The sequence below is a fragment of the Callithrix jacchus genome, chromosome 16 (genome assembly GCF_049354715.1).
Source record: "Callithrix jacchus isolate 240 chromosome 16, calJac240_pri, whole genome shotgun sequence".
NCBI classification, from domain to species: Eukaryota; Metazoa; Chordata; class Mammalia; order Primates; family Cebidae; genus Callithrix; species Callithrix jacchus.
Window position 1 is genome coordinate 13,494,472 of NC_133517.1, and position 27,183 is coordinate 13,521,654.

The window sequence follows — 27,183 nt, forward strand, 5'->3', positions numbered from 1 at the left end:
AAAATAATGCTCTGTGGATCATCTTGGATTGTGTTGCCTCTCAAAGTTTTTTCCAATATTATTCCAGAAGTGTAGTACTGGATCCAAGACTAGGAGGAACATTTTTAAGGTTCTTTGTCTTCTTGGTAAGCCAAAAAGTTCACCAGTTTATACTTCTGCTTGTATAAAAGAAATTTTTGTTTATTCCTCTCTGATACCGTTGTTGATTTTAAAATGTTTCCTAATTTGTTAGGTTAAAAGAAATAGTCTTCTAAATATAATATTCAAATTAGGTTAAAAGAAATAGTCTTCTAACTATAATATTCAAAGTGGGCCACTCTTCTGGGAGGACTGTAGAGGAGCAAACACTGGTGGCACTGGTCTCTTTCCTCTTCATCTGCTTTAGGCTTTATAAATGAGAGACTTCTCTCCATTAAACTCTTCGGTTTGAGCTAGAAACAAGGGTGAAAACCAGCACATGAGCTCTACTGTATGGTGGAGCCATGCACCTTTCCAGGAAGTCCTTGGGCTTTGCTTTAATTTTCAGCTTAACAATAAAATGTAAAACCCCTAAGGCAGTCAGTTTAGCTTGTTGGATATTCTGGTAACTAATGAAATTTGACATAGAAAATTGTGTCATTATCCAAAAGTTTATAATATACATATTCTAATTTATCCTAAGAACACAACTATAACTGGTAAAATAAAATAACTAATACAATTAACCTAAAACAGATTAGGCTTTTCTTCTATCTAATTACAATGAATATATATATATATATAATTGTACATAACGGAAAGTAGCAAAACAACTTTAATCAATATTTTTACACCCCTTCTTCACCCTGCAAAACTTCAACAACAAAGCCAAATAAACAAGGAATTAAATAAACTATATACTAGGACTATGCACAAGTAACAAACTTGGCTCATTTTATTTTATTTCCTTTCTGCTGTGGTACACTGCTAACAAAGTCACATGCACTGAAATGACAAAATACTTCAAACAGAAGATGAAAAAGACAGAGCCAGTGGCCTGGATAATCCACAAACTCAGGGAGCAGCTCTGGGATCATTGAAACCTGACTGGAATGAAACAGAAAAGAACAGAGAATGACTCTGTGTACACAAATAAGCAATAAGTCTTCAGAACCATTTTTAAACTGTGTGGTCATATGCTGAACATTCCCTGTAGGAAGACATTTCAAAGACTGAAGGGTGCTGGGAGAGCAACAAAAACAATTGCAAGTACAGGCTTCTGGGATGAGAATGCTTTCTATATCCTCTGCATCATTCTACAGGGAGTGAAACTTCCCATATGATGGCTAAGGGTCACCTGTTAGTGAGAGATGCAGGCTAGGAGTAGAAAATCCAAGTCAAGTGAGAAGTTATTTGATGAAATCACTAGAAAATCCTACCATCAGTAGGTGTTGATATTAAACTGGGAGAAATCTTTCTAAATACTTTACAAAAACTTTAGAAGAATTAAATACAATCTTGACTTGGAGACAATAAGCCCCATCACTTACTGATAACACAATCCAAGGCAGTTCATGTAAGAATCCTGGGCTTGGCTTCCAAGGTGGACTTTGTAGGGAAGTAAATCAGCAAATAATCAGAAACAATTTTATTGTGGAAGGCTACAAAAATGATTAACATTTTACCTACAGTATTTTGGTTGTATGTATACATAGCCTGTGCTTCGTGAATGGGCAAGAGTGAAACAACAGCTATGCAGGGTAGAGAGTTTGAATAACACAAATTACTTTTTCATAAATTCAATGCTTACATGTAATGGGGTAGACTTTTCTCTCTTTTTTTGGAAACTATTTTGTTCTTACTAATATCCAAGAAAGTCTACTTAATATATTCTCAGCATCAAAGCATAGAAGGTTTTCAATAAGAGGGAGAGAAAAAAAGAGAAAGAAAAATAGTTGGGGGGAGGAAAGTTATTTTGCAGAGAATACTTTGAAAAGGAAAGACACCTCTCTGAAGCAGCAAATTAACTAGAACAAGAGAAATATGTCCGTGAGATCAGGGATAAATCAGGCCCAATTTTTGGAATAACTTTAAAATTGTCTTTTCAATTAGTATAAACATAAAAATTGAAGATTCCTTTCAAATAAGGATAGGCACAGCCCTCAGAGTAGCAGAAAGTATGGTAGAAAATCAGTAATGACACAGACTGATGAGGGCTCAGATAGAATCAGACCATAGACAAGATCCACTGTTAGCACAGGGTTCTCTACACCTCTTCCTTTCTTTCTTTATTTGAGAAAAAGTTTCATTCTTGTTGCCCAGGCTGGAGTGCAATGGCACAATCTGGCCTCAACGCAACCTCCACCTCAGCCTCCCGAGTAGCTGGGATTACAGGTATGTGCCACCACACCTGGCTAATTTTGTGTTTTTAGTAGAGACAGGATTTCTCCATATTGGTCAGGCTGATCTCGAACTCCCAACCTCAGGTGATCTGCTTGCCTGGGCCTCCCAAAGTGCTGAGCTCACAGGCCTGAATCACCACCCTGGCCTCCCCACTTCTTTAATGAGAAGACATTGTAAGTCAATACTGAAACTTTGCTGAATACTATGTGTAAGTTGTTATATTATTGCATATAAGTATCTGTGAAAATATATATAGATGAATAACTATATATAACTATATATAACTACATATACATGGAAAAGTTAATGGTTAGTAAATTTTATATAGTTTCCATCTTACACTTTTCAGAATAAACCTTAAAAGATTTCTTGCTGTCTGAGTTTGTCTCCTGTAACAGCTAACACTTCTAGCTAATTAGTGACCTCTATTTCACACTCATATCTCACACATACCTTATCTATTCCTTCATTCAACAAGCATTTATTAAGCCTTCCCTATTCCCTAGGTACAGTGCTTGGGTCAGGAAGATTAGTAACTAAAGAAGAACACTGTCTTTGAGAAATTCAACATTTTATGAAGGGAGAATGCCATTAAAATAGGTAGATCTCTAAGTAATCATCATCCCTATCTCTATTTCTATCTTGTCTAACTGATTCTAGAAATATTTCACCCAACTTACTCACTGGTTTGGATCCCAGGAAGAATATATTAATCTTCACAGATTCATCCATTGTTCACGGAATATAAAATGCTGGCTGGCTTGATCTAGTTACTCAATATTTAACCCCAAGTTGCATGTCTTTTATTTAATTAAGCATAATATGAACATGATTGAGCCAGTTCTTTATTCAAATATCAGTTGGTCAGCTGGAATGTAAGAAGTCTACTTATAGGACAAAAACAACGACAATAGAATTAGCCCTTGGTTATCCAAGATGGTTAATTTGATTTAGTGGGGGAAATTATAAATAAATATTAAAATCCAGAAGAAACATGCTGGTTATTATATAATTAACAATTATATGCCAGTCATAGCTTTTAATTATATTGCTTGGACTATAATAGAGCAACAAATTCAGAACAGTGTGGATTTGGCTTCTAAAACATGGCATGATGCATGCAACTTGTAGATGCCCACAATGATATTTTCTTCCATTTCACTATGGCAGCTAAATTATTCTTCAACAAATCAATCCATGTCTCACATTTGCACATAGTGGGCTAAAGTAGAGGAAACAGAAAAAACCATTAGTCAGCCATCCTGTATCAGCATATGTGCCGAGACCCCATCAGTGCTCCGTGAGTGCTCTCTTACTATCCATTAGCCGTTCACATGAAAGACCATCACCTTCACTACTGCATCTGCTCTGAACAGAAGAAAAGGAGGACCATCACATATACTCTGCACCAGATTTCTGATTCTGCCAGATGGCAGTGGTCTTTAGCTATATGTGGTACATGATTAGAGAATGAATATTTCTATCTGCATGACAAGCTGTGGATTCCAGACAACCCTCAAGGGCCACCTCCAGATAGAGTTTATACTAAAAAGACAAAGGAGGGCAGGAGAGCTTGTTGTAAGGACACAGGAGCCAGTAGGAGGGAACTTCCAATGACCCAAACTGGAACAATTTGAGCAAGAAAATAATACAGATAGAAGACAGAGAAATACTGGATAGAAGAAGGTAGTTCCCCAGCAAAGGCCCCACCCTCAAGCCTGAAAACCCATGGTCCTAGGTGAGAAAAGGCATTCCTGTTTTTGCCCCCAAAAGTTTGCCTTTGACACCAAGTTTTCCGACTTCAAACTACACTGTAAAGCTACAATAACAAAAGCAGCATGTTATGGGTATAAAAACAGACACACAGAAAAATGGAACAGGATAGAGAACCCAGAAATAAAGTCACACACCTACAACCATCTGATCTTTGACAAAGTCAACAATAACAAGCAATGAGGAAAGAACTGCCTGTTTGACAAATGGTGCTGAGATAACTGACGAGCCATAGAGAAGGTTGAAACTGAGTCCCTTCCTTTCACCCTATACAAAAATTAACTAAAGATAGAGTAAAGACTTAAATGTAAAACCCAAAATTATAAAAAGTGTAGAAGGAAACCTAGGCAATGCCATTCAGGACATAAACTTTGGCATTTGATGATGAAGACTCCAAAAGCAATAGCAAAAAAACACAAAACAATAACATGTGGCACTTAATTAAACTAAAGAACTTCCATACAGCAAAAGAAACTATAAGCAGGTAAAAAGACAAACCTACAGAGTGAGAAAAAATATTTGTACACTATGCATCCAACAAAGGTGTAATATCCAGAATTATAAGAAACTTAAACAATTCAACAAAGAAACAACAAATAGCTTCATTAAAAATGCACAAAGGACATGAACAGACATTCATCAAAAGAAGACATATATGTGACCAATGAATATAGAAAAAAATGCTCAATATCACTATTCATTAGAGAAATGAAAATCAAAACCATAAGATATCATATTACATCAATTAGAATGACTATTAGTAAAAAGCAGAAAAATAACAGGTGTCAATGAGGTTGTGGAGAAAAGGGAATGCTTATACACTGCTGATAAATTCGTTCAGCCACTATAGAAAGTTTGGAGATTTCTCAAAGAACTTAAAACAGAACTACCATTGAACTCAGCTATCCCATTACTGGGTATACGCCCAAAGGAATATGAATCATTCTACTGTAAATGCACGTGCACACATATCTTCATCACCGTACTACTTATAATAGCAAAGATGTTAAATCAACCTAGATGCCATCAAAAATGGGCTGGATAAAGAAAATGTGGCATATATGCACCATGGAACACTACACAATCATGAAAAAAGAATGAAATCATGTCTTTTGCAGCAAAATGGGTGCAGCTGGAGGTCATTATCCTAAGCAAATTAACACACAAACAGAAACCCAAATACCACATATTCTCATTTATATGTGGAAGCTAACATTGAGTACGCATGAACACAAAAAGAAGAACAACAAACATTGGGGCTTACTTGAAGGTGGAGGGTGGAAGAGGATGAGAATTGAAAAACTACTTAGTTACTATGTGAACTAGCTAGGTGACAAAATATTTTGTGCAACAAACCCAGCGACAAGAAAATTAACTCATGTAACAAACCTGCACATGTACCCCCTAACCTAAATTAAAAGTTGGAAGAAAGAAGAAAGGCCAGATGAGAGGTATGTCCTGAATTATACTTAAAGTAGACACAGGCCTCAGAGAAAAGGACTTGGCAATGAAACCAATCTCTCTGATCTAGCTTTAGTTTACGGTTCCCAAATTTGCTTCCATTTAAATCTTTCTAAAATGGCAGCCAGTGGACCAGAGGTCTGCAAACTGTGGACAAGGCACACCTGGAGAAGTACTCAGGTGTCTATTTCATATGGCCACTGACTCTGAGCCTCGCTGGATAATGCTGTATCCTCCCCGCACTTATTTTATTTCAAATCAATGTGAAAACCAACTGAGGTCTAAGAGATTTCAACAACAGCCTATGAAAAGCAATACCATTACACCCATAACAACTAATGAGAAAATATAACAAAAACAAATTATTGTATTCTTGATAGCAGTAAGAACTATGTGGTATCTAGAAATAAATCCAATAAAAGCTTTATAAGAGCTATATGAAAAAAATTATATTTTATATAAAGATATAAAAGAAAATCTGAATAAAAGGTGAACACTGAGAACATATTTAATGAGTATATAACTGGCCTAGGTTGTTATTCAGAATTTAAAAAAAACTTTACCTGCCAATCCTAAACAGAGAGTTCACCTAATAGAATACAGACAGGAACAATGGATAGGCAATTTACAAAAACGAAACCTGAATAAATTGTGAATATATAATGATCTCATCACCAAACAAGTATTTGCAAATAAAAATGGTTAGGAACATTTAGACACCCATCAGACTGACAACAGTTAAAAAGCCAGACTGGCACAATGGTGCACGTGTGTAGACACAGCTATGTGGGAGGATCCCTTGAGCCCAGGAGTTCAAAGCCAGCCTGAGTAACATAGAGACACCGCATCTCTAACAAAGAACAAACAAAGGACTAGTAATGCCAAGTTCTGGCAACTATGTGGAGCACTTAATACTGCCTTTGATTGTGTAAACAGGTGCAACCAAATCAGAGCAAAATTTGACTATACAAAGTTAGGTTAAAAAGTGCCCCGAATTTGAAACCAGTAATTCATCTTGCAGTAATATATTATAGAAAAAAATACCTCACATGTGCTGAATGACATATGTACAAACATGTTTACCACAGCATTATTTTTAATATTAACAACTGGAGTAATCTGTATATAAAAATAAAAATAAATAATGAAACTATGGTACATTATAAATGAAATACTATGCCAGAACTAATAAACTATAAATGCCAACGTGGCTAAAACCTAAAAACATGACATGAGTTAAAAAACCCACACATTTTAGAAGAATGTATTTTTCAAAAAAGAAAAACATAAAAATACTACATATTGTTTATAGATACATACATTTGTAAAACAATGTATAATCACCTATATATTGAGGAAAGTTTCCAAATTTAGAATGACTATAAGCTTTGGAGGGAGAAAAAGGGGAATAAAGTCAGAAAAAAAAGGAGCAAAGAAATATGTAATTAAAGTTGTGCATTTTTTAAAACTAATACTCACCTAAAGCAAATATGGTAAAAGATTTGTTAAAATATATTAAGATATAATCAAACTGGTGTTTAACACCTATTTCAGATTATAAATAATATATATTTTAGTTCTAGAATTTCCATTTTTTTCAGTTGTCTTATCTCTCCTGAAATTTTCCATCTCTATAACTTTCTTTGCCTATAGATTTTCATACATATTTATCCTAGTTTCCTGTTATGTTTTTATCAAGTAATTTTGATATTTGGGATATCTGTCAGACTGCTTTTATTACCACTTTATCTCTTTCTTGATTATGGGCCACACTGTCCTGCTTGTTCACAAGTCTAGTAATTTTTGAATGTACACTGTACGATATGGATAATACACTGTAGAAACTCTGAAGTTTCTTCTTCCTCTGAATAGTGTTGAGTTTTCTTCCAGCAGATAATTAAATAACTGACATATAGTATTCAGGAAAAGAAACTGTAGTTTCTTGGCACAGTGAAAGTGAGCATAGGCCAGGTACACTGACTCACTCCTATAATCCCAGCACTTTGAGAGGCTGACGCAGGCAGATCATGAGGTCGGGAGCTTGAGACCAGCCTGGCCAACATAATGAAACCCCGTCTCTATTAAAAGTACAAAAATTAGCCAGGTGTGGTGGCAGGCAACTGTAGTCCCAGCTACTTGGGAGGCTGAGGCAGGAAAATGGCATAAACCCAGGAGGTGGAGGTTTCAGTGAGCTGAGACTGAGTCACTGCACTCCAGCCTAGGTGACAGTGAGACTCCATCTCAAGAAAGAAAGAGAGAGAGAAAGGAAGGAAGGAGGGAAGGAGGGAGCCTATTAAGAAGACAAAGGGGGCAAGGAGGGGCAGGAGCCAGTATGAAGGAACTTCCAATGACCTAAACTGAAACAATTAAGGCAAGAAAATGATCATGATGCAGACAGGAGAGAGGGAAACGCTGGGTAGAAAAAGGCAGTTCCCCATCAAAGACCCCACTCTCAGGCCTGGAAACCCATGGACCTAAGTGAGAAAAGACATTTCTGTTTTTGCCCCCAAAAAGTTGCCTTTTGGCCCACCACACCTCCCTATCTTGTACCCACATAAACCCCAGAACCCAGGCTCCAGGAGGGGATAAGAAGACAACGGAAGAGCAGAATGGCAGAATGGTGCTGCAGGGAGAAGAAAAGGAGCCTCTGAACGCTGAGAGGAGTTTGTTGGGGGCACTTGGAGAGTTCAGCTGCTGGATGGCCAAACTCCAGGGGAAGATCATCTTCCCACTCCATCCCCCTCAAAGATCCCCATTCATCCTGCTTAGAGCCACCTCCACTGCCCAATAAAATCTCTACATTCACCACTCTTCAAGTCTGTGTATGACCTGATTATTCTAGGACACTGGACAAGAGCTCGGAATACAGAAAGCTGTCACATGGGCCCTCTGCCCTTTCAAAAAGGCAAAGGGTCCACTGAGCTAGTTAACACTTAAGCCATCTTTGGACAGCAAAACTAAAAGAGCACACTGTAACACACATCACATGCACTTGGGCTTTGGGAGTCGTAGCCACCTACTCCTAGACGCTACAGTGGGGCTGGAACCCCAAAGGCTCCTGCACCTTCTCGTCTGCTTGCTCCCCCTCCCATAAGGGGCTTGAGAACACGGTGGCTGAACACACGAGCCACACCCCTGCTGCACATCCTGCCTAGGGTATCAGGGAACTCTCCTGTCTCAATAATAGTGTGGATTATAACTCAAAGAATAAAACAGACATCCAGGAGCCCATATGGATATAAATAATTGAATAAATACATATATGGGTGAAAAAAGAAGGCTTTCCCTTACAGAATTATTCTCATTAATATATGAAGAAGATATGGAGGAAATACAAAATTACCTTCAAGCAAATACCACAAGAATAACAGGCAGGATCCACCAATGGATTCTAAATTAATGTTGGGGAGAAACAGGATATATAGGCTCAAAATATTTCTCACAAAACATTGATGAATTATGAAAGAAAAATAGTACTTAACAGTGGAGACAGAGTCTCCACACACTGTCTTAATCAAGTGTTCAAGGTTAGAAACATCAGTAAAAAGACATACTGACAGCATGTATGACCTGATATCATGCACTAAGAAAGGCAAAACATCACTTCTCTGCCACTCTCACATAAAATGCATAATCTCTGTCTAATCAAGAGAAACCTAAAGTGAGAACCATTCAATGAAATAACTGATCATCACTTATCAAAAGTATTAAGGTCATAGCAGACAAGGAATGAATGAGGATTGGAGGAGGTTTTGCCAATTGGAGGGGACTAAAAAGATACAACGTAATACATTGTGGAATCCTAGATTCAATTCTGGAACAGAAAAGAACCGTAGCAAAAAACGGGTGAAGTTTGAACAAAATCTCTTTTGAAGTTTAGTTAACAGCATTATGTTAATGTTAATTTTGTCATTTCATTAACTGTGCTATAATTACTCAAGATGCTAGTATTAGGGAAGGTGGATGAAGTGCATCTGATAACTCTTTCATCCAAGTACTAACTAGGCCAAACCCTGCTTAGCTTCCAAGATCAGACAAGATCAAGTGTGTTCAGAGTGAGACTACGAGAACTCTTTGGACTATGTTTGTGACTTTTCTATAAATCTAGATTTTGTTTTGAAAAATTCCTGGCATGTCACTTTTATTATGTGGAATCTTGTTTTAAGCCTTTCTAAGGTGAGTCTATTCCAGTTTTGTCCTTAGTTTTAAGGTTTTGGTCTTAATTAATTAGCACAAGCATTTTTCCTTTTTTTTCTAGATTTGAAGGATTTAAAAAAATTTAATTTAAATTGCTGTTTGCTACAGGCAATTTTTGGTCACATGAATAAGTTCTTTGGAGGTGATTTCTAAGATTTTAGTGCAGTCATCACCCAAGCAGTGTACACTGTTCTCAATCTGTGGTCTTTTATCCTTCCCTCAATCTTCTTCCAGGCTTCCTCCCTGAGTCTCTAAAGGCCATTATATCATTGTTATGCCTTTGCATCCTCTTACCTTAGCTCCTACTTACAAGTGAGAACATATGATACTTGGTTTGCCATTCCTGAGTTACCTTACTTGGAATAATGGCCTCCAGCTCCATTCAAGTTGCTGCAAAAGACATTATAACATTCTCTTTTGTGGCTGAGTAGTACTCCACGGTGTGTATATACTACATTTTCTTTATTGACTCTTTGGTTGATGGGCACTTAGGTTGGTTCAATATCTTTGTAATTGAGAATTAGCACCAGTGTTTGCTATTATGTACTTGAGCTATAGCTATAAAATAGTGAACTTGTCCTTATTGTGTGACCTTTTTGGAGCTTCAGTGAAAAGTCTGAGTCCTTCTAACTAAGTCCCTGTAACTTAGTGAGGCTTTTCCTTTTAACAGTACTGTCAGCCACACATAGAAGAATTACTTTTCATGCAGCAAGCCTCCCCAGCATCAGGCTCACAGCTGAGCTCTGGGCATTCTCTTCTCCTACATGCAGTTTTGTATTTGAACAATTGTCTTCTCTGAAAATCACCTGTTTGCCAATCTCTATTCTTTTCCTCTGCTTTATCTTTTCCTTCCTATTGGTTGCCTCTACTTACTACATTTCATGTACAACAACATTACTTTATGTTATATTATGTTACTATGATCTCTTCTCTAGAAAAATAAGCAGCAGGAGCACAAGAACTTAGTTTTTTCCCCATTGCTGTATTTCCAGCACCTGGAACAGTGCTTGGTGCTCAGTAAGAATTCAACATCTGTTGAGCGAATAAATGAATTATTACAAAAATTTTTCAGCATTATTATTTTTATCCTCATTGAACAGACAGCAAAATGAAAGACTGGAAAAATAGGCCAACTCACAAAACAGGTGGTGGATCTGGATTAAAATTCAGTGTTCTGACTCTGAAAATTGCGGTTTCCAGAAAAGCAGAAAGGGAAATCAAGGGTCTGGTGCTTGGGCTGGGAGACAGGGACTGAGAGGATGACACTGTGGGCAGGTGATTTTGCTGGGTGTCTCTTTAGCATGTATCTCAGTCACTTTTATTAGAGGTTGTCCTGGCTGCTTTTTGTTTGTAATTATGTCATATGCTAGCAGCATATGTACGGTGACCCTTGACTGCAAAATAGAGCTAGGCTAACCCCTTAGTCTGGGGTCATCTGCCCTATCAACTCCCCTTTCTGAATTTGTTTGCTGAGCTTGTAGATTGTGAGAAATTAGCTAGAAAATAAAAATATCAGCATATACATGCTTGTTTTTATTATATAGAATTCATCAAATAGCAATGATTTACTTATGTACTTACTTCTACATGATGTCACTGAAAAGAACAACACAATTAAGATGCAACTCATTACACATGTTAACCAAAGAAATGGGGACAGAAGAAAATAAATGTCCTTTTGAAACCATTGGAAACAAAACATTTAGGAAATACACTCTATGAAGATGGTTTTCCAAAATCTGTTTATAGATAAAACAAAAAAAAGTATTAAAAGTATACATATTTTTGTAAATACGTTATACCCACAGAATGCAAACTGTGGATTTGTACAGTTCATGGGGACATGCGTCACACAATTTTATTTCAATGTGTTGCCATGTATAGCCCCAAAGTACTGAGAAAAGTAAGTCTGGCAGGATGAAATGGGTCTGTTCTAGACTACGTAATGTGACTTGCTGATATTTCGCCTCAACCAGAAAAGCAATGTGTAGGAGAATCACACCAGGGAATAGTATTTTTCTTTTTCTCTGCCCGTGTTTATAAATAAGTACATTTGTGACTTGAAGGACGATGCTGTAAGATATTTACCTCAAAGCCCTTGGACTCCCCCATGCTCAGTGTTTTGGAAATTACATTCCCAGTTTCTCAGTGCTTTTGCCAACTTAGCAACCAAAAGTTGCATTCGTTTCCATTGTAAACTGCGTGTGTGTAGTGTGTGTGTGTGTGTGTGTGTGGAGTGTGTGTGTGTGTGTGGAGTGTGTGTGTGGAGTGAGTGTGTGTGTGTGTGGAGTGTGTGTGTGGAGTGTGTGTGTGGAGTGTGTGTGGAGTGTGTGTGTGTGTGTGGAGTGAGTGTGTGTGTGTGTGGAGTGAGTGTGTGTGTGGAGAGTGTGTGTGTGGAGTGTGTGTGTGTGGAGTGTGTGTGTGTGGAGTGTGTGTGTGTGGAGTGTGTGTGTGTGTGGAGTGTGTGTGTGTGGAGTGTGTGTGTGTGTGTGGAGTGTGTGTGTGTGTGGAGTGTGTGTGTGGAGTGTGTGTGTGTGTGTGTGTGTGTGTATTCATAAGTCAGTGTTGCTGAAAGCCAGACATAGTTCCCATTTAGTCATGTTGCAAAGTCCTTTCCCTTAAATCACAGAAGGAGCCATGAGAAGCAGCCGACTACCTCACCCTTGAAGGGTCAGCTTCGAATCTGTTTGTTAAAGGAAGATGCTCATACCTGCTTTGAGGAGTTTCTGGCTATTTATTTTCTAACTCTGTCCTTACTTGTCAAGAAACCATTGTCCAGAGCTGCTGGCTGTCAGCCGCCTTGAGAGGAGGCGGCAGCCTCTGTGAGGCCACCGCTCCTCACTTTCCCTTCCTTGGCTTTCCTCATTGTTACCACCCAGGTACAAAGCACCCAATTGTACTGGAGAGAGGTGATGGACTAAAGGGATTAGAATTTAGACTTTGTTCTTTTTATGAACCATATATTTATGTACATATTTTTATAAAGTATATATTTGTATGACTGCCTTCATCGTTCAAAGAGCAAATACGGGATAGTGAAATGTGCCATGAAATGGCCTTGCTGTTTCATCTGCTGTATTCTCAGTGGGTTCCCTCATCCAGAACTGGATGATGTGACTCCCACTCACTGAAGCCTCTCCTTTCTTCCATAGACCCCATTTCCCCTGCTCCTACCCCTCCCTCAGCAAGCAAAGGTGAGAATCCAGCTGTGGATTTCCCCATGTCTGGGTCATTCTGACAAGATCGCATTCAGGGGCCCCTGTGGGGAGAGGAATAAAGGAGAAACTAGATTAGAGTGGTGCTTGGTGGGGAGTGGGAAGGGAAGGCCTTCAGCAGAATGCTTCCAAGGGGGCTTCAGCAACACAGTTCCAAGTCAAAGCAAAGCTCCGGGGAGGCTTCAACAACCCAGTTCAGGTTCCTTCTTCAGGTCACCCAGAAGGTACGCATCAATTAAATAGCACACCCACATCTAAATACAAGCGGTGCTTCTCAGCTGGAAGTGTGGATTAATCCACTGAAAGAGCAAAACCTTTTCCTGATTGGGATGAAATCTGCCCTGGCCGGCCTCCTCCACAGTGAGGATGGCTCCCTTACTCAGAGCAGGGCTCATTCACCTTGGTTCTTCTGCCAACTTTCCACTCCCTACAGGTCTATTGGAGAATATAAAAAGGGATTTATTAAAAGTATCCTACCTATTAACTCTTTAATGTCTATCACTTTGTGGGAAAAATCCCAGAAGACGTTTTCAAATTATTTCATTTCATTTTCTAGACAGGCGATATTCTTGGTGAAGGTTTTTCTGTAATCTTTGTACACAAAGAGGTCATTTCTAAGTAATCCCTTGGGTTGTAGGTGGTCTGGGTAGGTAGTTTATGAGTTATTCACTAGAAAAAGCTGAATAATAGTTCCCTATCTAACTAGTATCTAGGGGAACAAAATCAAGATTCTGAGTAGAAAATGTCGACATTTTCATATGCTTTCGTGCTTTTTTCCCATCAGTTTCAGGGGCTGAATTTTTCAGCATTAGTAAAGCAGTAATTTGTGGGATGCTGTTAGTATAATTTTTATTTGGAATTGAGATTGAAATGTACTATATCACATATAGGTGTATTTCGCAGCAATAATAAAAATGTAGAACACCATTTCTTTCCACAAATGAAAAGAAATTCTGTCTTTGCAGTCCATAGGAATTATTACTGAATAAGCCTTTCATTTTCCAGATTTGGATTTTATATACTTAGAAGAGTATTTTCAGTTTAAAAAAAAAAAAGTTTTGTTTTTTACAAATCTTAAAGAGCTCACTCTCTGAGAAAACTAAGAAAAAGACGGCGGGCCGGGCGCGGTGGCTGACGCCTGTAATCCCAGCACTTTGGGAAACCGAGGCGGGTGGATCACAAGGTCAAGAGATTGATACCAACCTGGTCAACATGGTGAAACCCCGTCTCTACTAAAAATACAAAAAATTAGCTGGGCATGGTGGTGCGTGCCTGTAATCCCAGCTACCCAGGAGGCTGAGGCAGGAGAATTGCCTGAACCCAGGGGGAGGAGGTTGCGGTGAGCCGAGGTCATGCCATTGCACTCCAGCCTGGGTAACCAGAGCGAAACTCCGTCTCAAAAAAAAAAAAAAAGAAAAAGAAAAAGATGGCATTTTCACTGACAGAGCAAGCATGATGACATTGTGACTAGAGTAGTTGTGACTCAGTATCTCAATTATGTTTTACAGATGTGTTATATATACTGTGGCTAGCACAGTAGAAAAATACACTTACCTAGGGTCAGAAAGATGAATCTATGTTTCAGTTCTGTCCTTGCTGGCTGGAGGAACTTGACTAACTCACTTGGTATTGTAGGAATTGTTCCCAGGACAGATTCTAAGACAGATGTTGGTGTTCAGGTGTTCATTTGGGAGCACTTCGGGATGAGCAGCTGCGGAAGGAAGAGGAAGGAAGCAGGATTGGGCAGAGGAGCAGTTGAGCTGAGATGTACCTGATAGCCTCAACTACCCCACTGCAGCTCTGGAGCTAGAATGTTCCTGCAGATTTATCCTATGTTAGACCTTTATACCTCTTACTCAGTCACTGGGTGCAGGATACAAACTGGGAGGGTGTGACCTCAGGAAGGCAGCTTTTTGCACCTTAGTCTCTCTCTTTCTTTCTTTCCTTCTTTTTTTTTCCTCCTTTCATCCTTTCCTTTCTTTCTCCTTCCTTCCCTCCCTCCCTCCTTCCTTCCTTCCTCTCTTTCTTCCTCTCTTCCTTTCTCTTTCTCTTTCTTTTTCTTTCTTTTTGAGACAGGGTCTCCCTCTGTCACCCAGGCTGGACTGCAGTCATACAATCTCAGCTCAGTGCAAGCTCTGCCTCTTGGGTTCAAGTGATTCTCATGCCTCAGGCTACTGAGTAGCTGGGATTACAGGTGCCCACATCTGGTAATTTTTGTATTTTTAACAGAGACGGGGTTTCACCATGTTGGTCAGGCTGGCCTCGAACTCCTGACCTCAAGTGATCCACCCACTTAGCCTCCCAAAGTGCTGGGATTACAGGTATAAGCCACCATACCTGGCCTGCACATGAGGCTAATTTCTGAAGAGACCCACAGCTAAACATTGCTTACTGACAAGTTCCCTCCAAAGCTGGGATGAGTCCTTTTTTCACAGTGGACCCAGGTGGGGAAGTATCTATCCATCCCACTTGACTTCTGTGAGGTTCAGTTTTCTTATAAATACTGTATGAAGACTGAATGCAATGCCTGTAATACACATAGCCTAGTGCTTAGAACTTCATTAACTCACAAACACTATGATTATTATTATTACTCAAAAGGTAGCAGTTGGGACAGGTACTTTCACAGTATCTGTTCAGACAGAAATACAGATGCTTTCAGCATAAAAATTATTCATAAGTACTTGTTAGATAACTTATAGCTGTAACAACTTCTTGAATACCTAGTATTTTGTTTGTTTGCTCGGAGAGAGAAGTCCAAGGTATTTTTGTGGCAAATTAGGGAAGGCAGGATTGTATAAAGGTACAAAGATACTGGAGTGTCTCACAGAACTCTCAGACAGGAATCCAGATGGATGTTAGGAACAACTGACATAGGAAGACATCATGGTTTATTCTGCATGTTGATCTCTGCTTTCTAAAAGCAGCAGCAGCACTGAAACATTTATGTTTGCTTTTTCTCCTTTCTTGTCTTACAGATCACCTTCCTTCACTTCTTTGGTCTCCCATGGCAGAAAATATGATACTGACAGCAACCAAGCTTTATATATTAGATCCAGCATCCAAGCAGTTCTAAAATCCCTGGAGGGCTCTGACTGGTTTGACTTAGGTCAGGTGTCCAGCCCTGAATCAATCAAAGGTGGCCAGGGTCGCATTTTCCTGTGGCTTTTTCTGCTTCATACATTGTATGATTAGGAGGTGCAAGGGAGCAGCAGAGTTTCAAGGCAATGTCAAGAAGGTATGGAGCAGATGAAACAGTAGGCAGCCATATGCTTGGAAACCCGGGGAAAATGCTTTTCTTAGATGTTACCTTAGAAAAACAAAGACAACGTGGATCACTAAGAAATGTAGATTATGGATTAGAGGGTAACAAGATTTATATCCACTGGCAAAAGTGCTTCATAAACTCTAAAATAGCATTGCAGTCTCAAAAGATATAACAGTTCTGCCAGCTCAACAAGACTCACCTGAGTTGTTATATTGGATTTTTGGAGTTAAGTGGAGCTTCTAAAAACTATTTTCTAAAATGACATAGCTGTTCTCAGCTTTCTGTTACATTTTCTGGTCTAATGCTAATATAATAGTCCTACTGTCCTTGCAATTGTCAAAAATAAAAGAGATGAATGAAATAATTTTGAAAATGTGTTTCCTCACATTCATCCAATTCACTAATTTGGGTGAATTTTCTATCTCTGATAAGCAGCAAGCTCCAGCTTGGGAGTCAGACACACTTGGGTTTGAATTCTGACTCATCTCCTGACTAGCTGTCTTATGTTGAGCAAATAACTCTCTTCAGCGAGGAAATGTTCCTGCATCCTTAAAAACTTCAGCATCTTCTTTCTCTTCAATGAGACCTCTCACCATCTTCTTGCCTGAAAGCCAGCTCGTTTCTAAGAACATTTCCCCAGAGGTCTTCTCAAGATTGGCTTGTGTTCTTCTTCTCATATTCCACTTGCCTTCAATGTTGCCCCCTCCCCAAGTTCTCATTCCCAACTGTCATTGGCAGATACTAGGTATTCCTTTTCCCTTGAAACAAACAAACAAAATATTAAGTTGAATTTAAAAAATAAAATAAGCCCTTCTTTTGTGAAATCTACACATTTTATTTGTATAAGATTCTTCTCCCTTTTAACAATCAAAACTCTGTGGACATACCTTTATTCATTGATCCCTTTGGCTTCAATCTAGGTATCCTCAGGTGGCAGCCTTCTTTTCCATTCAAACTCTTTCCATTATTTCATATGACTTCAAAAACCATGAAGATGCCTTCACAGTTTAGCCTCTCCATTCCTAGACCACCTCATTTTCAATTTTCTCTTTACAACAGTACTGTAAACACCCATCTCTAATAGTCAAGTCTTGGGCTGTGTCATCACTAGGAATGGCGCCATGTCTGAAAACCTGAATTAAACCATTAAAAATCTATTATTGGACCATTAAAAAGTTATCTCTGAAATTCTGACTTAAAACCATTAAAACCATTTAAAAACCAGGATTTTAAAACCATTAAAATCATGGCTTCCTATCATTTCAGCTCACATGTTGAGTATGGTTGCAGCAACAATTTTTCAACCTCATTATGAATTCTAATCCATTAACCCCACAATGTTCTATCTTCGAGCCCCCTGCCCCTTGTTATTATTCTTTGTCTTTCTTACTTTCTACAATTCTCTATTGTGATCACCCTTTTGCAAAATCATCACCTCTGTTGACTTCCTCTACTTTTTTCCCCACCTACCCATAAAACTCTAATCTTGAATGCACTCAACCACACACATTCTTATTGCCTGTATTCAAACAGCAGAGATTGCTGGAGAAAATCTTCCAATCATCTAGGTAATATTAAAAATTAGTGTTCACCAGTGCCATTTGGGATCTCACTCTTGCAACCTTAGGTTTTCATATGTGCAAATCCTTCCTACTTTCTCCAAATCTCCAATACTTCTCCCCACTACTCTTCAGAGGTAGCAATATTCTTTACTTCAAGAGAACAGAAGCTTTCATGTGGCATTCCCCTCATTTTCCACTGACACATGAACAAACCTACATACATGTTCCCATTCTCTCCTTCTACCCTCCTGATAATGCAGAAAATATCCCCTTTTCTATAGAAGGCCAGTCCTTCCACATGAGCTCTGGGTTCCATTCCATCAACTCTCAGGGGCTTCATTCGTCTGTAATTCTTTCTAGTTTGTACCTTAGTTTCTTGATCTCAAGTTGAGTTTTTCTATAATGATTCGACATGCTCTGATATGATGTAAAATTCTCCCTGAACCCCACATTTCTCCCCATTTACTAGTGTATCTCTCTACTTCCTTTATAGCCAAACTTTTAAAGTGAGTTGTTGACACTTGCTTTTTCCATTTCCTCTGATTTTATTCATTCTTCAATCCATATTTTCACATTACCAAAGCAAAGGGTGATTTTGAGTCCTCATGTTATTTGATCTCTTAGCACCCAAGCCCACTATCAGTTTTCCTACCACTTAGGCTTTCTTGCCAAACTTATCTTGATCTTCCATGGCATCCTGATTCTCTTATCACAAAAATTTGACAAATTTTTTTTTTGTCCTCAAAGTTTCAACATCCAGCAATTCAGCAAAGCTTGACTTTTTTTCCTTCCCAAAATCTAACTCCATCTGTTTTGCTTTTTTTCCCCCCATTCCGTGCAGTGATCTGTACTCAGTCAAAGAGTATCTGTTCTTGATTTCCTGATAGCTACAGTAAGGCCAATGGGTAGTGCTCAGTCTTCATTTTTCGTGCCTCTCGCCAGCATTGCTACTCCTACCACCAACCTCACCTCATGCTGACCATTCACTGAAATATCCTCTTAACTGATCTGCTTCACTTAGATACCTATGTTCCACTACATTTTAACTTCCGCTGTCATTCCAACTTCCCAATCCATGATTTGTACGTAGTACAGCTTTGCAGCTCTCTGTCCAATCCATCTTCCTCTCTTAGCCACATACTGAAAAAATAATTCGTTGCTTATTTTGTTTACAAAAAAATCTCTTTGCCAACAATCAAATTCTATATAATAAAGCTCTTATTCACTCATAGAATTTCTCCTGTAGCTTTTCACATATGTATTGTAATCACATTTCACAATCCATAGCTACCTAAGAGCAACATGAACGTCCTATTTCTGCACATCATATTATCTTTCTGATATGCCCTTTTTCCCTCTCTTTTGGAGAATAAGACCTGTACTATTACTCTCCTGTGGTATGGTGATGAATATAAATGTGATATTTCATTATCAAACTGTATGCATGTTTATATTATGGTAGAAACTGTGTGTTAAGGGTGGATAGTTAATTAATAGAAAAATTGGGCTGAAGTGAAGAATTAAAGATAAACACACACATACACCTTAAACATTTTATTTTAATTTTATATATAGAAAGTGATTTATTTACAATCTTGGGATGCATAGCTACAGCAATTGCTTAGATTAGGAAGATTTTAGTTCCCCATCATCTTTTTGTAGTGGCTTAGGGTTCTCTATTATGCAACTAAAGTCTATGATTTCCAGTCTCCATTTTTTTTTTTAAGATAAATAACTAGCTAAATGATTTCAAATAACCTGAATTTGGACACGTGTTTTTGCTTTTCATATTTTTTTCTCCAAACTTTGGGAATGGTATCATCTACACTAAATAAACATTTTTTAAATGTCTTGCATTCCTTCAGTCTTTCCAATGCATTCAGTTTTATTAGAAACATCTCTTTTTATTCTCATAATTCATGGATTATGTGTTAATTTTAAATTTTACATAATTGTTATCAAAAGCATAACTGGTATAAGCAGATCTCGGAACAAACATCACTGTCTCTGGATGTGCATACAAATCTGTTGATCAGAGCCTAAATGTATGTTAGTCAATGCTCTCTCACATATGCAGACCTTGTGGTCATTATGATCTATTTCCTTTCAAAGGGCAAAAAATACCTTTTTTTTTTTTGAGACAGAGTCTTGCTCCATCATCAGGCACCAGGCTGGAGTGCAGTGGTGTGATCTTGGCTCACTGCGACCTCCGCCTCCTAGGTTCAAGCAATTCTCCTGCCTCAGCCTCCTGAGTAGTTGGGACTACAGGTGTGTGCCACCATGCCCAGCTAATTTTTTTTATTTAGTAGAGACGGGTTTTCACCATGTTGGCCAGGATGGTCTCGATCTCTTGACCTTGTGATCCACCCGCCTTGGCCTCCCAAAGTGCTGGGATTACAGGCATGAGCCACCGAGCCCGGACCGAACAAATACCTTTATGTTTAAATAGGTACAAAATGGGCATTGAAATAAGGAAATATATTTTATCTGTAAGTGCAAATCATTACAGCAAATGAGTCGTTTATTTTTAGTGGTAAAATTTAATTTTAATTAAGATGTCTTCAGTAAAGGTCAATTATCTAATAAGTATTTTTCAAAAACTGATAGCTAAATTTTCTGATATAATTATTACCTTTTTTATTTGTGTATGTAAATGGACATTTGAAGTTCAGCTAAGTTAGAGCATTCTTTAAAGCTAGTGACATCTCACATTCTCTTAGCATATGCAGTGTACATATAATAATGTTGCTTCAGGTATAAAGTTTATTTAAACAGATGTTGCTTATTAATACTATTAGTCACATTTTACCATATGACATAGTAGGAGGCAATAAAGGGGTTTCTTTAGCATATAGTATCACTTACACTTTCATTTTTTGAAAGCTATAAGAGGAATTTAGAAAAAAATTCTTTTGCAGGTTTTGAATACATTTATGTAATCCGTTTCAATGGTGATCACTTTTCACTTCAAATATTCAAGAAGATGGAGCCATCTCTCTGGCAATAAAATTGGTTATAAAAGTAATTGACACTGGTCTAAGAGAGATCTAGCTCAACTATTCTCAAGACAGAGAAAGACTCTATGGTTCTTAACTAACGTTTGCTAGTTATACACTTCCAGATAGATGGTATTCTTTCTCATTATATGTTGTTTAGGGTAGATACTATGGTAGAATGCAGATATGAGTGATAAGAGTTCTGGTTACTATTTCTAACTCTAAAATCACCACCATTAAAATAGAGGTAGTGGTAGAAAATTTAGTAAAATATTATTTAACTATATATTTACAGCTACTAAATTTATGTTGTTTCTTAAGAATCTGTGGTTAGACTCAAATTTATTTATAACACCTAAATTTAATTTTTGTAAAATCTATTGATGTATAATGGCTGTCCATATTTTGTGGCTACATGTGGTATTTTGATAGCTGTATAGAAGGTGTAATGAAGCAATCAGGGTAACTGAAATATTCATCATCTCAAACATTTATTGTTTTGTGTTTGTGTGGAATATTAATATTACAATTCTTTTCTAGCTATTTTGAAATACACAATAAATTATTAACTATAATTTTTCTACTGTACTATTAAATACTAAAACTTATTCCTTTTGCATTTTTGTGTCCCTTAACTAACTTCTCTTCATCCCCCTCTTCCCTTCCCAGCCTCTGGTAATCACATTTTACTCTCTGTCCCCATGAGATTTACTTTCTTTTTCTTTTTCTTTTTTTTGAGACAGAGTTTCACTCTATCACCAGGCAGGAGTGCAGTGGCACGATCCCGGCTCACTGCAACTTCTGTTTTCTGGTTTCAAGCAATTCTTCTGCCTCAGCCTCTCAAGTAGCTGGGACTACAGGCACACACCACCACACCCGGCTAATTTTTTGTACTTTTTAGTACAGATGGGGTTTCATCATGTTGGCAAGGATGGTCTCCATCTCCTGACCTCATGATCCATCCACTTTGGCCTCCCAAAGTGCTGAGATTACAGGCATGCGCCACCGTGCCCAGCCGAGATTTACTTTCTGAGTTCCTGTGTATGAGTGAGACCATGTGATGCCTAAATTTAAATATTATGCTGAAAAGAAAATATGTGCATAGACTCTTCCAACTTATCCCAGTGCTCATGCAGGTGTTCTCCCTTGAGGAATATTTATCTTTCTGAATCAGCTGTCACTTTTGCCTTGGCCCTTATCTTCCCTGACAGCTAAATCCAGGCGGATGAACTGAAGTGAAAGAAGGGAGCACAGTCTAATTGTCAAAATGTTGATTACTAGGCAGCAATGGAACCAAGATGAAATGGTTCTGTGAACCGAGGAGGTGGAGGCTTTTGGCCTCCATCAGTGAGCTCAGATAAGTGGAAGCATCTTCTCTGAAGAGACTGGCAGGGCTGCTGGGTCAGTTTCTGCAGGGTCGGAGAAGGTGGAGACCATGATGGTGTGTTGCAGGGACAGGTAGGGCCTTGTAAGCTCATAGTGGGGCACGGGCCATTAATGACAATATAAAAAGGAGGGTACTTGCTGACGTCTCTTATTTACTTCTGATGTCTAGCTATGTCATACACATTAAGAATTATCATTTAGGAAAACAGTGACTATGTATTTTACAAATACAAGATTGAAAACGCTGCATAATTCCCTCTTTCTACACTTGTCATTCTTATTCAGCTAATTTGTATCTGTAGAGTATGAGTAATTTTTCCATGTGAAAAAGTGCTGTTCATGTATAATAGACTACTGGCTTTATCATATATTTGAGCAAAAGTGAAGAAATAAGCAGCATTGATATTTGTGCAGAAATATGATAAATGTGTAACCATGGTGCTCATTAAGTTAAAAGCTCATTTTGCTCCTGCTTTGGAAGAATCGGCCTAATGTGTTTGACATTTGAAATATAAATAATCCCAGCACTTTGTAGGGGCCAGGCCAGGCAGATCACCTGAGGCCAGTAGTTCGAGACCAGCCTGACCAACATGAAGAAACCCTGCCTCTACTAAAAATACAAAATTAGCCAGGCATGGTGGCACATGCTTGGAATCCCAGCTACTCCAGAGGCTAAGGCAGGAGAATCACTTAAACCCAGGAGGCAGAGTTTGTGGTGAGCCGAGATCACACCATTGCCCTCCAGCCTGGGCAAGAAGAGTGAAACTCCATGTCAAAAAAAAAAAAAAAAAGAAGAAAGAAAGAAAGAAAAATAAATAACTCAGATATTAGATATAATACAATGAAATTAACTTATTGAATGTTAGTGGTTTTAAAAATGTCAACATTGCTTTGTAAATACATTGCTTGACATTGCAGCATTTTCAAAAGATTAACTACACTTTTGCAGTCTTAAAATGTTTTAAATTTTCTTTCTGAGTTTTTCTACAGTTTATTAGGGAAGGAAGCATAAAAGGAAAACAATAGAAATGTTTTGTTGTAAAGGTGACCTAACAGAGAAGTTTAAATATAGGGAATCGGTCACTGTGTTGAATGTCTCGTTATTAGCACATAAGCGTTCTTAAATAAATGTCTAGTGCATTAGACACTCTTTAAGACAAAGTTATAAGGGCTCTGCTTCCAAAGGCAGGCTGGCAACATATTTCAGGAAGGATGGGATGATTAGCCTTTGAGCTATGAGAGCAATAGAGCAGTGAAGACTCACGAACGTCGTTCCTTTCCTGTCTCCCCCTCGCCCTCAAGCCCCCCAAAATGTTTGGGAACAAGAAGGAAAGAAAAGCCTGTGCTGCATATTTTCCAGGCACCAAGTCGCATAAAAGGGCAGTGTGATACTACAAACTTTGGCTAATAAAACAAACTGACACAATTGAATGACCATTGAAAATAAACATTGTGGTTTCAAAGATTTATTGATGATTTAGGGTGAAGTTTTTATATCATGCACTGTCTTAATGTGGGATGATTCCCTTTCTTTTTGCTTAATAAATATTTGTTAAGCACCTGTATCCACTAGGCACTGTTTAAGGTGCTGGTGTTTCAGTGGTAGACAGAGCCCCTGTACTCATACAGTTCTCACTTTGTGGGTCGGGATGCAGACAGCAAATCAGTAAACAGACACAAATACATGACACAATTTCAAATGCCAGGTGTTTAAAGCATTCCACCCGATTTTTCTGAAGGAGGGGGCAAATAACTTTCTGCTGGCTTAGATCTGTGCTGACTAGGACACAGATCTATACAGACCTTACAAACTATGATTTGTAGGAAACTATGGTTACTCAGAAATATACAGGAGTATTTACATCTTTATTACACATATACAGTCAATAAGGGCCCTGGGCATTTGATTTTTATTTTATTTAAATGATAAAGTGGGTCTAGTAATGTTAGTTGTCATAGTTACTAGTGCTGATTTAATGTTAGTGAATTTACTTCACATTTTAGCAAAGGAAAAGTGTGGATTTATTATTTTTAAATTGGAAACACAGAATAAAACCTAATTAAATTACTTGTCCTGGTGTAAGAATTAGCATATGTGAATTATTTTTGCATTTGCTGAATTATAACGAAGTTCTTAACAAAATGAGAGGTATTGAAGGCCCACGGCAATGGTTCTTAAACTTCACCGTGTACTTAGGAATTACCCATGAACACTGATAAAAGGCAGATTGAGGGCTCTGACAGAGCACATTCTGATTCTTTTATATGTTGACTATTGCCCAGGAATCTGGGATTTCAATAAGCATCCTAATTGATTCTCATAAAGATGGTCCTGGAAACCCACAGAGACCCACTCTCTTGTTGGGTTGTATAAGATATACCTGAGTTGATTTTTTCTTTTATTTTTCAGTGACACTCAAGCAACTCCAAAGAGAACAATTTTAAGCACTCTCTGACATAAGTATCTAGGAACCAGTCGTGGAATATATTTTACACAGAGTAATAGCGTAGTTTTATGCCATAAGACCAAAGTTCCTGGCTCCTGTCCTAGAATAATGTAGTATCGTTTAATTGATTAACAGGTGGACACTAACCAAAAAAAGATAAATATGTATAGAATTAGAGAAATGCTATGGAGTCCATATGGATGGAGTCCAACGGTGCCTGGAATTTCCAAAATCATCAATCAGAGTAATAATTTTAAATGTGCCACAAAGTAATACTGTGATCCAAAGAAGTTATACATTCATTTGCTTAACTATCATCCATGAAAATCTTTATATAATTACTGTTTGTTCTTTTGAAATCCTTTCCTACTGTGTAGTTTGTAAAAGCTCTAAATAGATCAAAACTAGTTGTTACCCTATTTACTTCTGTAAACACAAAACTCTGTTAAGGCTTTTAGGTGAAGTAAGCCCAAATATAGGCTATGTTCTGTCATGTACGACTAAAATAAAAACTCAGCCTAAGGAAACTCCTTTTGCAGACATTATTGGTACTACAAAAAGTACAAAAGTTAGCTGGGCGTGGTGGCGCCAGAGACTGTGTCTCCGTGCTGCCTATTCTAGGTTGCAGTACGTTCCCAACACACATCTTTACTGGTTTAAAATGGTATTTCAATTTCTCCTTCAGTTTGTATGCTCTGCCAGCTGTATGCTTCCTCTGCATGTTTCCAAAGTGAAGAAAATGAAAAAATCTTTTTTTCTAATACTGCATTAATAGAGAAATCTATATTTTGGGATTAATATTCTTTAATAAAAACGTAACTCAATAGGTTGCTCTCTAATTGATTACAATTCCCACTGGAACACTTCCCCAGGTTGACTGAAGGTCCAGGTTTTTTTCTTATTCTTCCTTCCATCCTCTATTCAGTTTCAGTTGAGAATCTACCAAACTAAGATTACATTGACCACTCAATTTTAGGCAGAAATGGACTGCATTGATTAGTTCAACTGCCTCCTTTTCAAAGAAACTAAAACCCATGGACCCATTTACCAAAGTGGGTATATTCTTCTTATCTGTGCTGTCCTATTGTTCAAGATCCTGGACTAGTTATAAAGCAAATGGTAGCTGATGAGAATTTCTGAAATGGGTTTAGGTGTGAGGAAGACAAAAGTCTAGTGGCAAGGTCAGCTCTGGAGGTAGGTTACTTGGATTCTAATCTACTTAGTTGTGTGTTCTTGGGCAAGTTACATAACTTTTCGGTGCCTCAATTTATTTGAAAGATGGTGTATAATTATATCTATCTCACAGCGTGATTGTGAGAATTATTGAGCTATTCTACCAAAAGTATTAAAACATGCAGTTAAACGCCCAGTAAACACTATTTTTACCCGAATCACAAACTGCCAAACTCTTAAGTCTTGAGCTCCCAAGCGGAATTAGAAACCCACCTGTGGCATTCCTCTTCTGAAAGTCTGCTGAACAAAAGTTGATGTTGCATTTTCAAAGAGCTCAAATGGATTACTTTTATGAAGTTTGGGGCAAATGAATTGCACATATATATGACCCTCCCCCAACACCCAGAAGGTATGTGGACACGCAGAATTCAAAAGTCTGAAGGTTACTGTGCTCAGGGGGTGAAGAGATGCTTAGAAACCGCCTCTTTGAGGAGGCAGGCAGGACGTTCAATAAGAGCGGCTGGCGACCGAAGAACTAAACTTGAACGCAACAAAGGTGAGGCGGTCTCCCTGCGACCACAGGCTTCCAACCCAGGAACACCTCGCTCCGCCTGGAAGGCCCAGGTGCAGCTGGAGGGGGACTGCAAGGGTCAGACCATGGGATTGGTCTCAACTTTGGGCTTTTACACAGCAGTTTCGAAGACAAAGGTTTGGTTCACCGTCCCCCTCCTGCCAGGCCCAAGCTTGGTCCCCAATGTCCCCAGCAATGCTTGGGACGTCCCTCACTTCGCTCCTTTTTTGGGGCCACTGCCCACCCCTAGGTTGCCTGCTGTCCCTCCTAGAGAGAGGTGGATGGCCGTGACATTCTAGGGAGGACAAAGGGAGGCGTGAGGGGGCAAAGACGCCCTTCTAAAGTCCCCTCAAACAACAGCCTTCGCCCGAGCCTCCTCCCTTCGCCCCGCCCCTCAGCACGGGGGAGGGGTGCGGTGCCGCCGGCGCTCTCTGATTGGCTGCCGCGTCAGGGTTCCACGCCGCGATTGTGCCGTGGGCGGCCGGCGCCTGCGCAAGGTGGGGAACCGGCGTTGGGAGTTGCTGTAAGTCGAGGCTGTGGAGCGGTCACCGCAGCGAGCACGGGCGGTGGCCCGGCGCAAAGTTGAGAGCAGTCCCAAGTCTAAGCCTTTCCGTCACCCTTCGGCACCGCCAGTACCACGGACTCTACCCTGCCGCGGCCCCTCGGCGACGCGGTGCAGCTGCCACTCGGTTCAGGTACGGCGGGGTACCCAGGTGTCGGGCACGCGCCCTCGCTGCCCTTTGCGGCCTTGGTGCCGCCAGACCGGGGGCCTG

The 27,183-nt window shown here is 38.9% G+C and overlaps 1 protein-coding gene across 1 annotated transcript in view; it reads left to right on the top strand.

Moving 5' to 3' along the window:
• Positions 1–27,183, top strand: part of LOC108590206 (uncharacterized) — a 139,103-nt gene that overhangs the window by 64,401 nt on the left and 47,519 nt on the right. The window contains exons 2-3 of the mRNA XM_054246420.1: positions 26,422–26,547; positions 26,862–27,105. Of these exons, the coding sequence (XP_054102395.1) occupies positions 26,422–26,547; positions 26,862–27,105 (370 nt within the window). The remainder of the gene's footprint in view (positions 1–26,421; positions 26,548–26,861; positions 27,106–27,183) is intronic.